Source organism: Ceratotherium simum, chromosome 8 (assembly GCF_057802395.1).
Source record: "Ceratotherium simum simum isolate JZ-2026a chromosome 8, ASM5780239v1, whole genome shotgun sequence".
Taxonomy (NCBI): Eukaryota; Metazoa; Chordata; class Mammalia; order Perissodactyla; family Rhinocerotidae; genus Ceratotherium; species Ceratotherium simum.
Window position 1 is genome coordinate 71641258 of NC_141907.1, and position 15794 is coordinate 71657051.

General features: G+C 39.8%; 1 protein-coding gene across 2 annotated transcripts in view; it reads right to left on the bottom strand.

The window, feature by feature from the left end:
* Positions 1-9506: 9506 nt before the first annotated feature.
* HSD17B11 (hydroxysteroid 17-beta dehydrogenase 11) overlaps positions 9507-15794 on the bottom strand; it is a 33697-nt gene continuing 27409 nt past the window's right edge. Inside the window, exons 6-8 of one of the 2 annotated variants that reach the window (XR_015552944.1) lie at positions 13649-13765; positions 10546-11093; positions 9515-9737 (exon numbers count right to left, since the gene is read on the bottom strand). Coding sequence is in view for 1 of the 2 variants with exons in the window: in XM_004430929.2 (XP_004430986.1) it covers positions 11003-11093; positions 13649-13765 (208 nt within the window). In the remaining variant the exon portion in view is untranslated. Of the gene's footprint in view, positions 11094-13648; positions 13766-15794 lie in introns of both variants that reach the window. The other variant, XM_004430929.2, reaches the window with a different exon arrangement.

Sequence of the window (15794 nt, forward strand, 5' to 3'; positions counted from 1 at the left end):
GGCTCTGCTGTCTACTCTTCTCCTCTGGTTCAGTCCTTGCTAGGTCCAGCGAAAAGCTGCCCTCTGCACAGAGCTCAAGGGAAGAGCTGTGCCCCAGGTGTTGACGGGACCGGCAGAGGTAAGACAGATTTGCAGGCAAGCTTTGTCTACGTGTTCTAATTGATTGGCTAGACCTCAGGCTTTTGAAGTGATGCCTGCTGCTAGTAAAAGCTTGGCAGAGGGAAACGGGAAAGCAAAAGAAAGTGCTGTCTGGACTTTCTTTCTTTCTTTTTTTTTTTTTTTGTGAGGAAGCTCAGCCCTGAGCTAACATCCATGCCAATCCTCCTCTTTTTGCTGAGGAAGACCGGCCCTGAGCTAACATCTATTGCCAATCCTCCTCCTTTTTTTTTTTCCCCAAAGCCCCAGTAGATAGTTGTATGTCATAGCTGCACATCCTTCTAGTTGCTGTATGTGGGACGCGGCCTCAGCACGGCCGGAGAAGTGGTGCAGCGGTGTGCGCCCGGGATCTGAACCCGGGCTGCCAGTAGCGGAGTGCGTGCACTTAACCACTAAGCCACGGGGGCTGGCCCTGGACTTGCTTTCTGAGAAGCAGTTCTTTAACATGTTTCACCATGAAGTTTCACCTCTAGAAATAATTCTAGAGATATTGTATCAGCTAATGGTCTCTTGGTATCTCTCTGTAAACTATTTTTTTTTTTAATGAAGAAAAAGGAGAAGTAGAGATGTTATCTTAAGAACACTTGAATAAAGTATGGGCCAACCAAGCTTAGTTTGATTCATTTATTCATGAAAGCTCTGCATCAATATTTCAGTTAGCTAATCATTTTACACAAGATGCCCATTTCCCTGAAAACCTCTTGAGTTTGGGGGAGATTGTAGGTTATACAAAGCAATCAGTTCCCTTTGTGATAATATGGACAAGATCATTAGACCAGGAGCCAGAAGTCTCTGCTTAAAAGTGGTGTGACTTCCAATACCTCAAAAGTGGAAAGAACCCAAATGTCCATCAACAGATGAATGGATGAACAAAATGTGATAGATATATATATATACACAATGCAATATTATTCCTCCTTAAAAAGAATGCAGTTCTTATAGATGCTACAATATGGATGAACCTTGAAAACATCATGCTAAGTGAAATAAGCAAAACACAAAAGGAGAAATATTATATGACTCCACTTATATGACCTAGAATAGTGAAATACACAGAGACAGAAAGTAGAAGGGTGGTTACCAGGGATGGGGGTGTAGGGAGAAGGAGGAGTTATTGTTTAAAGGGTACAGAGTTTCAGTTTGGGGTGATGAAGAAGTTACAGAGATAGATAGTGGTGATGGTTGCACAACAATGTGAATGTACTTAATGCCACTGAACTGTACATTTAAAAATGATTAAAATAATAAACTTTATGTCACGTATATTTTACCACAATAAAAAAAGTGTGACTTCAGGTAATCCTATTTACTTTTTCTATGCCTCAGTTTCCTAACCTGGAAAATAAAGATAAAAATAAATGCTTTTGGGTAAAATGCTTTTACCAAACACAGACCTTCACCACACATCACAAGCTCAACCTTCCCTCACATACCCACAGGTAAGGTGGTTATAAGGATCAAATGAGAGAGCATGTATATGAAATGGCTTTGCAAGTAGTAAATGCCTATATAAATCAAATAATAATAATAGTAGTAGCTTTAGGACATCACCATCAGCATGGTGCCATGAGAGGATCTCTTTGTCTCTCCCCTTCAATCTACAGTGAGTAAAACATCCATAACCCAACAAAGGCTAATTGCCCAACAATCAGGACACTGGAGAGATCCACACATCAGTACATACAAAGGTGGGTGAATTGAAGCACACAGATGAGGCAAAATGGGAGAACAGCAGAGGCAGTGCCCAAGACCCTGGACCCCCGGCCATGGTGGCTGAGCCACCTGCCTCCAGCCCCAGAGAACCCAGCGGGCAGCAGCAGAGGCACATGTGTCTGGCTAGCAAGCTGCAGGGACACCTATGGCCACAGGGAATAAAGCAGCAGTGGAGGTGGAGGCCTGTGATCCCAGGCCCTCTGGCTGCAGCTCAGAGCCTGTTAGCAGCAGCAGAGGTGCACACACAACTTTGACATCCCAACCACACTGGTGCCTGCAGCCACAAGGTAACAAGCAACAGCAGAGACAGTGACCCACAAACCCAGCTCCCTCCCTACCCTCCCCCAAACCTTGCCATCGTGCTAGAGTTTCCAACCCAGTTGATCCCAAAGCAGTGGAGATGTCAGCCCTCCCTGTACCCCTGGCAGCAAAGCCAGCGACCACAGTGACACCAGCAACAGCAAGGCATCAGTGACCCTCAGAGGTGCAGATGGCAGACAAGAGTACTGGCAGCACCCCTAATAGAAGTGGTGGAGGGTGGAATGTGCAGATCCTCAAATAGAGGCAGAGACAGCTCAGGTAAGAGAAAACAAAAACTAGCGCTATAGCGCCACCTACTGAAAAACAAAAGGAAGGCCTCTAATCTCCAATCAGTTGAAAAGTCTGAATCAAAACAAAGCTATACCTAAATAAGACAAGTGTTTAGTATGACAAATATGCCAACAGAGGAATAACTCCACAAGCACCACAAAAAGCCACAGTAACACAGAATCACAAAAAGAAAATAAAAAACAGTTCTCCAGAAACCAAACATAAAGTCATGGAAGATTGTGATCTAACTGATAAAGAATTCAAAATAGCTGTCATGAGGAAATGCAACAAGCTACAAGAAAACTCAGAAACGCAGTTCAATGAGCTCAGGAATAAAATCAGTGAACAGAGGAATACTTTACCAAAGAGATTGAAACTCTAAAAAAGAACCAAACAGAAATTCTGGAGCTGAAAAACTCAACAAATGAGGTGAAGAATGCATTAAAAAGCACTGGAAATAGAACAGACCATATAGAAGAGAGAATTAGTGAGCTTAAAGATAGAAACCTAGAAATGATGAAGGTAGAAGAGGAGAGAGAACTAAGATTTTTTAAAAAGTAGAAATTCTACGAGAATTATCCAACTCCATCAGAAAGCACAACTTAAGGATAATGGGTATAACAGAGAGAGAAGAAAAAGAGAAGGAGGCAGAGAGCTTATTTAAAGAAATAATAGCTGAGAACTTCCCTAACCTGGGGAAGGAAGTGAATATACAAATCCATGAAGCTAATAGAACACCCAATTATCTCAAAGCAGAAAGACTTTCTCCAAGACACATGATAACAAAGCTGTCAAAAGTCAATGATAAAGAAAGAATATTAAGGCAGCCAGGGGGGAAAAACCCCAATAAGCTACAAAGGGACCCCCATTAGGCCATCAGCAGATTTCTCAGGAGAAACTCTACCAGCCAGGAGAGAGTGTAATGATACATTCAAAATACTGAAAGATAAAAACTGTCAGCCAAGAATACACTATTCAGCAAAGTTATCTTTCAGACATGAATGAAAAAATAAAGGCTTTCCCAGACAAATAAAAGCTGAGTGAGTTCATTACACTAGACCTGCCTTACAAGAAATGTTGAAAGGAGCTCTCCTACCTGAAACAAAAAGGCAAAGGTATACAGAGCTTTGAGCAAGGTGATAAATAGACAGACAGAATCAGAAAAAAATAGCAACTCTATATCAGAATAGGTTAGTAAACATGTAATTATAAGTTAAAAGGAAAGGAAGCATTAAAAGTAACTATAACCACTTCGATTTGGTAATGAACTCACAATACGAAAAGTGATAATTCGTGACAACAAAAACATAGAAAAGGACAAGAAAAAGGACAGAACCTACATAGGCAAATAAAGATAAGATGCTATCAGCAGAAAAAGGATTATCATATCTATGAGACCTTTTATACAAACCTCATAGTAACCACAAAACAAAAATTCAGAGGAGAGACACAAAAGATAAAAATAGAGGAAACTGAGAAAAACATCACAGGAAACCACCACACTGAAATGGCAGTCAGAACGACAAGGGACAAGGAACAATGGAAATATAGAGCAACCAGAAAACAAAAGATAAAATGGCAATATTAAGTCCTTACATATCAATAATCACCCTAACTGTAAATAGATTGAATTCACCAATCAAAAGACACAGGGTGATTAAGACACTAGATGATTAAAAAACAGGATCAAACAATATGCTGCCTCCAGGAGACCCATCTCAGCTCTAAAGACAAACATGGACTCAGAGTGAAGGGATGGAAGGTGATACTCCAAGCAAACGGCAACAAAAAGAAAGGGGATGTAGCAATACTTATATCAGACAAAATAGACTGTAAGCCACAAAAGATAACTAAGAGACAAAGATGGACACTATATAATGAGAAATAGGACAATTCATCAAGAAGATATAACATTTATTAATATATATGCACCTAACATAGGAACATGAAAATTTATGAAACAATTAATAACAAACATAAAGGGAGAAATTGACAGCAACACAATAATAGTAGGAAACTTTATCATCCTGCTTACATCAATGGATAGATCATCCAGACAGAAAGTCAACAAGGTAATAGCCTTAAATAAAACATTAGACCAGATGAACTTAATAGATATATGTAGAACATTCCATCCAAAAGCAGCAGAATACATATTTTTCTCAAGTTCACATGGAACATTCTCAAAGATAGACCATATTTTTGGAAACAAAACAAGTCTCAATAAATTTAAGAACATTGAAATCATATCAAGCATCTCTTCAAACACAGTGCTATGAAACTAGAAATCAACTACAAGAAGAAAGCTAGAAAAGTCACAAATATGTGGAGACTAAACACATGCTACTGAACAAGTATTGGATCAATGAAGAAATCAAAGGAGAAATAAAAAAATACCTGGAGACAAATGAAAATGAAAACACAACATACCAATGTCTATGGGATGCAGCAAAAGTGGTACTAAGAGAGAAGTTTATAACAATACAGGCCTATCTCAAGAACCAAAAAACATCTCAAACAATCTAACATTACACCTAAAGGAACTAGAAAAAGAACAAAAAAAGCCCAAATCTGGGGCCGGCGCTGTGGCGTAGCAGTTAAGTGCATGCGCTCTGCTGCTGGCGGGCTGGGTTTGGATCCTGGGCGGGCACCGAGGCACTGCTTGTCAGGCCATGCTGTGGCCTGACAAAAAGCAGCGTCTTATATAAAGGAGGAAATAGGAACAGATGTTAGCCCTGGGCCAGTCTTCCTCAGCAAAAAGAGGAGGATTGGCAGATGTTAGCACAGGGCTGATCTTCCTCACAAAAAAAAGAGAAAAAAAAAGAAAGAGGGTGAGGGTAGTGTGATGGTGAGTTTTATAGGTCAGCATGGCTAGGCTATAGTTCCCAGTTATTCAATCAAACAGTAATCTAGGTGTTGCTGTGAAGGTATTCTGTAGATATGGTTAACAACTATCATCAGTAGTCTTTAAAAAAAAATTATTCTTGATAACGTGGATTGGCCTCATCTAATCAGGTGGAAGGACTTGAAAGCAAAGCTGAGCTTTCTCTGTGCTATAGACTGAATGTTTGTGTCCCTCCAAGGTTCACATGTTGAAACCTAATCCCCACGGTAATGGTATTTGGAGGTGGGGCCTTTGGGAGGTGATTAGGTCATGAGAGCAGAACTCTCATGAATGGGATTAGTGCCCTTATAAACGAGATCCTAGGGGCCCGCCCTGTGGCGTAGTGGTTAAGTGCCAGCGTCCCGCTGCTGGCGGCCCAGGTTTGGATCCCGGGTGCGCACCGGGCGCGCACCAACGCACCGCTTGTCAAGCCATGCTGTGGCGGCGTCCCATATAAAGTGGAGGAAGATGGGCACAGAAGTTAGCTCAGCGCCAGTCTTCTTCAGCAAAAAGAGGAGGATTGGCAGATGTTAGCTCAGGGCTGATCTTCCTCACACACACACAAAATAAATAAATAAAAAATAAAAGAGATCCTAGACAGCATTCCTGCCCCTTCTGCCATGTGAGGACACAGCAAGAAAACAGGCTGTCTGTGAACCAGAAAGCAGGCTTTCACCAGACACCAAATCTGCCGGTAGCTTGATCTTGGACTTCCCAGCCTCCAGAACTGTGAGGAATAAATGTCTGTTGTTTATAAGCCACCCAGTCTTTGGTATTCTAATTATAGCAGCCAGAACTAAGATACCCTGAGCAAGAAGAATTTCTGCCTCAAGACTGCAGCAACAGCTTCTACCCAAGTTTCCAGCCTGTCAGCCTCTCCTACAGATTTCAGACTTGCCAGCTTCCCACAAACGTGAGCCAATTCCTCAATGCCTTGAAATACATCACGCTCTCTCTCTGCATGTATGTATGTATATAAAATCTCCTACTGGTTCTGTTTCTCTGGAGAACCCTAATGCAGGTAGTAAGGTAGTGGGTAAGAAGACAATTACATATGGCCTTGTCATGGTAAGGACTCTAGCTTTAAGTTTTAGATGAGAAGCTAATGGAGGATTTTGAGCTGAAGCATGACATGATCTCGTATTTTGTTTTATTTTTTTTTGCAGGGAAAGATTTGCCCTAAGCTAACATCTGTTGACAATCTTCCTCCTTTTTTTTTTTCTTCTCCCCCACCCCAAGGCCCCAGGACACAGTTGTAAGTTCTTCTGGTTCTTCTATGTGAGCCGCCACCACAGCATGGCTACTGACAGACAAGTGGTGTATGTCCAAACCTGGGAACCGAACCTGAGCCACCGAAGTGGAGTGCACTGAACTTTAACCATTAGGCCATCAGGGCTGGCTCAATCTCATATTTTAAAGAGTCATTCTGGCTTCTGGTGTTGGGAACAGCACAAAGGGGAACAAGAGGTGATGGTGGCTTGGATCAGGGTGGTAGCAGTGGGATGATAAGAAGTGAGAGAATTCTAGATGTATTTTCAAAGTAGAGCAAACAGAATTGTTTTTGTAATGGGTGTGGGGAGTGAGAGAGAGGAATCAAGGATGACACTAATTTTTTTGGCCTGAGCAATTGGAATAACAGGGTTTGGAGCAGGTCTGGGATCAAAAACATCAAAAGCTCAGTTCCGGCAAGATTACCTGGAAATGCCTGTTGGCCAGACAGGCAGAGATATCAAGAAGACATTTGGATATGTGTCTGGTGTTCAGAGGAGAGATTCGGGCTGGAAATATAAATGAGAGAATGGTGACTTATATGGACCGTGCGTGGTGGGGATTAGAGGATTTTGGTGAGGTGAGCGATGAAGGTGAGGGGAAGGAAGGAGGCAGGTGCAACCCCAGGTTTTTGGCTTGAACACTTGTTAGAAGTGCCATTCTCTGTTAGGGAATGCAGATGGGGTAGTGAAGATGCTCGGTTTTGCATGTGTTGATTATAAGACATTTATTTAACTGGAATTGGAGATAATCTAGGAGATTATGTAGTCTAATTTGATCCTTTTATACATGAGGAAACTGAGGTTCCAGAACAGCTATCTTGAATTAGATTGTCCAGTGCTCTTTTCGCAGTACTAGACTGTGAAAGTAAAAGGCACATCTCCCTAATTCTGAGGTTGGCCCAATCCTCTCTAGATTAAAATAACAAAAAACAAAAAAACTTCAATAGTCAGATTGGCTCTAAGGTCAAGGGGGAATTCCTATCTATTTTGGGGAAGGATGCGGTGTCCAGTGTAGATTAAGACTATCCCAATATTTTCAGGCTCAGTGTCTCAACTTCAGGAAGCTTTAGACTGTGGTGATACTGGGCCAGGCCAGGCTGGACCTTTTTCAGGAGGAATAATTGGGTATCAGCACTGTAGCATTTTATTCTACCTTAAATTAATTCCTAGATTGAATAGCTTTTCAACTGCCATCAGAGATTTTCATTGGCTGATTTTGGAATATTGTTTAAATAAGAAGGAAAGCTTGGGTAAATGGAATTGGAGGGTGTTGGGGGCAATGTTCATCTCTCTACTGAGTCTGTATGATAGTGAGGTCAGCAAACTTGGGTTCAAATCCTTAGCTGGACTCTAAGTAGCTGTGTGATTTTAGGTGTTTGTTGAACTCTCTGGACTACAGGTATCTCGTCTATAAAATGGGGATAATGATGTCACACACACAGAATTATCCAAGGGAGTAAATCTATCACCCAGCCTGGCAGAGGAGGATCTTAATTGCTCTCCTTCCCCGCAGTAAAATCCTTTTTAGCTGTTTACCCTCTAGCCAAATTGGTGTTGAAGATGTACTGAGGGTCAATTTTAACTCTTTTCCTTGGCCTGATTCCCCACTTTTTCTAATCCTCATTTCCATTAAACAGAGTAGATTTCTGGCAAAACAGAATGGTGGCATGGGGTCAGGGCCGGGAGGTGTTTCTGAAGGCAAGCGTGGGAATATTCCCCAAGGGAACAGGAGAGAGGCCAGCAAGTCCTAGCAGTCCCATGGCAGAGCCACAGAGTGACAGCAAGGGCTCAGAGGAAGGCCTCATGGGGTGTCCAGAGAGGGCAGGTTCCTGCCACAGTCAGGATTTCTGTACCCCGCAAAAGAGAGAGCCCCCTGTCATCAAGGTCCTAGTGTAGGACCACAGAGTTCCATGATGGTTGACAATCAGGAGTCTTTCCCCATTTACCCTAAGACCATGTAAGCCTCTTTGATTCTGGTGTGACCCTCACAAGTAGCTCTATTGATGGCTGAGATGGATTTTCTCACTGAACTGTTAGAAGTGGGTTCAAAGTTAGGATTAACTTATTCAACCAACAGTTAGAAGTTTTCAGACTTAGTCACAGCAGTAACTGCCTGATGTTGGTGAATTGGAGCAAGTTTTGTTAAAAAAATGCAGAGAACAAAATTCAGAACCCCTACAGCATTCATTCGCCTCCCAGTGGAGTAGGGCTCCAGGTTCTAGCTTCTTCTGGGTTCCTGCTTACTACTGCTGTGCTCACAGCTATTTCAGGTCCTTCAACAATGTCTACTACATAGGATCACTGGGGGTTTCAATGGCAAACTGTGCCTAGCATGTGGTTAACATTCAATAAAAGGGACTGATTACCATTCTGTCAGCATAATATTCAAGGAGTAGTGCTTCTTTCTCATAATGGTTAATGCCCAAGTTCATCCAAGTGTTAATTTCAGACAAGTGTGTTAAGAGCCAAAACAGGTTTACTGTGAAAAGAGGAAAATTATCAGTACACTTTGGGCCTCAGTTATTTTACTGAAGTTTCACTAAAGGCTTTCTCCTAGTCGACTTCACCGTTCCACTTGGCAAGCTGGAACAGGTGTAACTTCATCAAAAGAATAAACAATTACATCTATTTCAAAACGAGTTAGAAGCTGACTGTAACAGACTCTCCACCTACTAGAGTCATTATCGTCTAACAGGATAGGGTTTAGGTCACCCTATAAACTCTGTGGCAATTCACAGATGCTCTAGTAGAGGCTACTAGAATATAGCTAATGTGTAGAGAGGAATCTAAGTTACATGACTCAAATATAATGATGTTCTGGAACCAGGCACTTTTGACTCAGATTTGTATTTACATCAACTACATGTAGAATATGGTCAAACAGCAATGGTACTTTTTTTTTTTTTAAGATTTTATTTATTTATCTTTTCCCCCCCAAAGCCCCAGTAGATAGTTGTATGTCATAGCTGCACATCCTTCTAGTTGCTGTATGTGGCACGTGGCCTCAGCATGGCGGGAGAAGCGGTGTGTGCCTGGGATCCGAACCCGGGCCACCAGCAGTGGAGCACGCACACTTAACCGCTAAGCCATGGCGCCGGCCCCAGCAATGGTACTTTGATTCTCTGTATTAGAAGAAGGTAGTTGATGGGAAAGAGGGAGAAATTTACAGTAAGAGTGATACCTTCTGTGAAATTTTCTTATATGTTATCAAATCTATAGTATAACCTTCCTTAAATGGATTATCATATGGTCCTTATAATCTGCAGTGGCACTGAGGAGATTACTGAACTCGTTCAATAAGTCAGGTGTTTAGGACAGTACCTGACACATGTTGAGTAAACATTAATTTCTGCTTAGAAACTGGATCAAAATCTTTTACCATGAAGTTTCTGAACCTAAATTGTGGCTCATTCACTACATTACATTCTGATTTTTAAGTTTTCTGAGTATGAACTTTCTGATATAAAGACCAAAGTTCTTACTTCATACGTATGTGTCTCACATGGTTTTGAAAATATTTTTAATAGAATCCCACCAAACTATTTATTTTGTCAATTTATAGTTCTGATCTTATAGCCCCATCTCACTGAGCCTCACGCACATCCAAGAAATTTCCAGACACTAAAAAAAAGTAAAAAGACCTTTGATTATAAATCCATTTTCCTTTCATTTGAAGCTTAAGTCACGTTCTGTTTAAAAAAAAGAAAAAGATGGAAACACCAAAAGTTTAAGTTTAATCCCTTTGTTATTGTTGCCACTATGGATACATTCTCCCAATTCTCTGCCTCAAATCCCAATGATTCTTTTATATTTGCAACACGTATCCATCTCTAGTTTCCTTGTGCTGAAACGTTTGGTAGTGAAATGTGAGGTCTCTCTCGGAAAACATATGCAACGTGTAGGATGAAATGTGTGAGCAACATTTCTTACATCACATGAAATTCATGGTAATGCCACTAGATTCAGTTCTTCCTCATATTTAGAGAGCTTGAAGTTTCTGTTTCTATGTAGAATACAAAAGGAAACGTGAATTATATAAAATTTAAGTGTAATTAAAAATAAAGATATATCAAACATTTACAGTACAAATTTTGCAAAGCCTTCAGATGAGCGACAAAATCTTGGAAATTATTGTAAAACTGTTTTTGTTCTTTTTCTCCATTTCCCATAAGGTCAATTCCTAAGATATTTCTCTCTTTTCATTATATGAAATTAGCTTTCAGTTAAAGAACAAGTGGTAATAAATGAGGACTGCCAGAGCCTCAAAAGGTGATGTTGAAGAAAATAAGATAATTAGGAAAAGCAGAAGTCCAAACATTAAAAGTCTGATTAATATTAGATAAACTCGACTTAACACTGGTAAATCAGTTTTCAAAAAACCAAGCACTTATCGGCCTTTAGTTTTATATCCAATCACTGCATCAAACTTAATATTGATCTTTCGTTTTAAAACTGCCAAGAAGCGCTCAGGAAAGATCCTAAAAGAAAGAGACATGAAAATAATCAGGAAATTAATATAAGTGCATTTTAAAAATATCTTCTTTTAAAATACTTATATTTATCATGTCCATGTTCATCTTAAACAAGATTAAGAACTTGTAACTCTGAGTCACTAATATATGTTCTTTCCAGTTAAATCCATTTCCTTTTCAAAAGGAAAAGGAAGGAGGTTTAACCTTCTTCAGGATAGGGGTGACTTGAAATATTTAGCTTTTGAAATAAATACACTCAACACTTTTCAAAAGGTCTAAGAGAGGTGTATAGAACTGAACAGTTGAGATGCTAAAGGCTTTTAAAAAAAGAAAACTGAGATTGGAAAGGAAGTGAGTGAGACTAGGAACTAATTTTATACCTTACAATCCAAAATATTAACAAAATGTTCCACTAAGAGACTGGGGAAGCGGAATTGCTAAATGAAAATACAGACGACGCACTTAGTTTTGAGCATAATGCTGAACATATTTAACTTCTGAGTTTAAATTCCTCACGTGTAAATGGAAAAATTAACACCCACCCCACAGTGTTCTTACGAAGAATCAGTGTGTTAATATAAAATGCCTCAAATAGCGACAGATACATAGTAGGTCTAATATTTTTCTCCGCACCCTGTACTTAAGAATATTGAGGAACTTGTCACATTTCAATGAGTCTGAGAGAAACCAAACAGAATATGTAAGTCAGTGTAACTATATGTAGACATCCGCCTCAACGGCATTAAAATAAGCTTTGGAAATTGAGCACTAAAAATTCACAGTCAGAGGAAAATCAGCACAATGATAATAGTGTTGACTATAATAACCATAGTGGTATATAACATTTTTTGAGTATTTATAGTGTACTGAATACTTTAAATGCATTTTTAAATTTATTCCTCATAGCCCTATGAAGTCTTATTGTTGTTGCCATGTGACAGACAAAGAAACTGAGCTTCAAAGAAGTTAAAAAACTCATCCAAGTTCACATTGCGACCAAGTCACATAAACACAGCTTCATCTAACTCTAGAGCACAAACTTTGAGTCTCTATGTTAAAGGTCTAGGAAAGAGAATTAATTTATTCAATCAACAAACATTTTGGTGCCTCCTATGTGCCCATTGACTCTTCAAAGTGCAGGGGATACAGTGATAAAAACCAGGCAGAATTCCTTCCCTCGCAGAGTTACGTTCTAAAGGACCGCAATCTCTGGAGGCTTACTTATGTGATGTGACAGGTATTCACATGTTTTAACTCAGTTATTCACCAAGGAGACCCTTGAGCTTCACTACTTAAACCTCTAAGGTATGTTCAATCATAGTTTCTAGCAGAAGGGGCTAAAAAGACTGACACGTCACTTATGCTTTTGATCTCAAATTTTTTTCAGTCTCTAGGTCAGTAATTCTCAAAGTACGATCTTTGAACCAACTGTCTGTGGCAGTTACCTGTTAAAATACAGATTTCTGGGTTTCGACTCAAAACATCCTATATGAAAATCTCTAGAGGTGAGATCCAGGCATCTGTTTTTTAAATCGACCTCCCAAGAGATCCTGACACGCCAGCATGTGGGAGAAGCCTGACTCAAGGCACAGGCAGCAAGAGGCTTTTTTTTTTTTTTTGACCTAAGGCACCTCTTCACTTTCCCCTCATTACCTGACCAGCCTCACAGCCACACAGCTGTCCCAGATGAGTAATGAGGTAATGCGCTATGATGAGGCATTCTTTAAACCAGTGGTTTCCAGTCTTGGTTGTACATTAGCATCACCAGGAAAGTTGCTGTATCCCTCAGAGACTGGCCACACTCCAGACCAATCACATCAGAACCTTGGGGAGTAGTCTCAAGCAGCAGCATTTTTAAAACTCCCAGGTGAATTCCAGTGTGCACCAAAGTTGAGAGCTACTGCTCTAAAAAAATGCTTCTCAAATTTGAACATGCAAACAAATCACCCGTGGATCTTATTAAAATGCAAATTCTGATTCAGGAGGCCAGAAGACTCTGTTTCCAACAAACTCCTAGGTGATGCTGATGCTGCTAGGCCGTGGACCACATGTGAGGCAGCAAGGCTCAAGGATCTCTAAAATTATAAAAGATTATTTGGCAATTCCTATGCTTCAGTATGATTTTGTACAAAATAAGAGCTCAATGATTATCTGTTGTATATTTAAATGAATATCTTAAAACCTAACTATGGTCTCCTCCAATATCCTTGTCCTATGATTCCATTAGGTAATAATGCTTAAAAACTTCCTTCTTCATATTTATTCATTTTTAAGACAAAACTTCCAGAAATACATACATTTCTTTCTTTAAAAAAAAAAGACTTAAAAACTTGTGGAAATTATTCATTTCATATACCCAACTGCTATACCAATCTTGCTTCAATGATTAACAAATGTGGCTTTAAAAATTGATGGATTTTTAATTTGATTGAAGCCTATTATTTTTATTAACTTGATTCCATTTCACTGTACTTTATCAAATGCCTGGTTTTAAATCTGAGTAGAAACATGTAATAGATAAAGCTTTGTTTATAATGCTGACAAACATAACTCTCACTTACTTTTCCACCACTGTAAAAAAGCCTATGGAAGACGGAACAAAAATCATTTTCTGCTCAGTCAGGATCCCAGTTATCAGCTTCTCCACCACTTCCTCAGGCTCCAGGGTGGGTCCCAAACTGAAATCAGAAGTGGTCTTCAGACACAAAACATTTCACTCAGCCTCCAGCTTCAGTCTGCTGCTAAACAAATGAGTTAAATTACCATGGAAACCATAACACAACTGACTGGCAGCATGAAGCCCATCATAGGTGCTCAAAAATGGTAGCTGTTGGGGCCGGCCTGGTAGCATAGTAGTGAAGTTGTCATGCTCCGCTTCAGCGGCCCAGGGTTCACGGGTTCAGATCCTGGGCGTGGATCTGCACAGCGCTCATCAAGCCATGCTGTGGCAGCATCCCATATACAAAGTAGAGGAAGACTGGCACAGATGTTAGCTCAGGGACAAGCTTCCTCAAGCAAAAAGAGGAAGATTGGCAATGGATGTTAGCTCAGGGCCAGTCTTCCTCACCAAAAAAAAAAGGTAGCTGCTTTAGCAATAATAATAATAACAATAACAACCATTTATTTAGTGCTTATCATGGACTGCACACTGTGCTAAACATTCTACATAGGTTATCTCATTGAAGTTTTACAACAACCCTATGAAGGAGATACTATAGTCCCTATTTGGCAAATGAGAATTACAAAAGTAACTAGGACTCAAAAATAATTTAGCTACATTAGGACTGAAAAACTCACTTTTAAATCTTTAGAAGTCTTGGGAAAGAAGTCAGATTCCATTATATGAGTTTTATTATATACTAAGACTCTTAAGTGAAAAATTTCTAAAGTGTCAGATGAATTAACACATAGGAATGTCCCCGGCTCTAGGTCCTTGATCTCCATATGGATCCTTATATTCGTTAGGTCTTAATTTAATTTTCAGCTTTGTTACTTAGTTCCATGTTACATCTTCACTGTGTAATCACCTTGGCATATGCACTACTGAGTAGCAGGTGGTCCCTACAAAGTAGCCTTTGTTATCTGGGTGTTAGAATAAGTACACTTAAGATAGAGTTGTACAAGAGTTGGTGCTAAGTTTTTAACAGTTTATTAATGACTTAGAAAAAAGATACATAATTAAATATATTCATGAAATTCACCAGTGTCACCAAACTGTTTGGGTGACGAACATTTTGGGGAGGCAGATTTTAAATGCGTGTGAAGAGAAATGAGATGAAAAGAATTAGATGCGAGTCTTTAGGAATGAATACAGAATAGCTAATTGGGAAAAAAAAAAGAATATGCAGTAAAGTAAAATTGAGACAACTGAGAGTGCAGTATTGTACTTAAAAGCGAGCATGATAACAGAATACTGTGAAGGAGAGCAGAGCTTAAAGTATATGTGACATAACCTTTCCTTCTCAGCATAGGTCAATCATTTATTAGAAGACTATGTTCACCCCAGGACCCTGGAGTAATAGTATTACATATGAAAAGCTTAGAGATGTGACAGGAGAGGAAATACGATAATGAGAGCGATGGCTTTGGGCCCCAAGGAGGCAAAAATGAAAGGCAATGGAAGCTTGAAGAAGACTAATAGTCCCGTAGCCTGTGGCATAGATAGGTAATGGGTATCAAGGAGGATGAATCTAGAAACTGAAGGATGCTTGTGCCTTGAAAAGTGTTCAGAGCATATTTCCAGCATGTTGAGTATTCCCACGCTCCATGGAAGCTCACAAACACCTGTGTAAACAGCACACTCCCTCAGTCACACTGTGGCCTTGCTGACCTACCAATCAAATAGTGTTGCACTGACTGACCTTTTCTTAGTGCACTCCATCTCTTTACCTTAAGGTCTTAGCCTCTGTCAGAGGAATTTTTGTTAAATTTAATGGCTGTCCAATATCATGATTTTAAAAAGACCAAAAGCAAAGGTTTCCAGAAAAAAATTCAATTTTTTAGCAGAATAAAATCTTAACATTAAAATGTCGGTACATGAAAATATTTTTTCCCTGATAGTCTAATGTTAACAAGAGTCACAAATCCTATTAAATAAATGTTCATAACGGATTTTGTAGAAACTATCCAAAAACACTTTGGGCCAATCTGTTGGGGTGGGGAAGAACGCATGTGGCAGCATAGGAATACTCAGGGAGAAAGAGTATT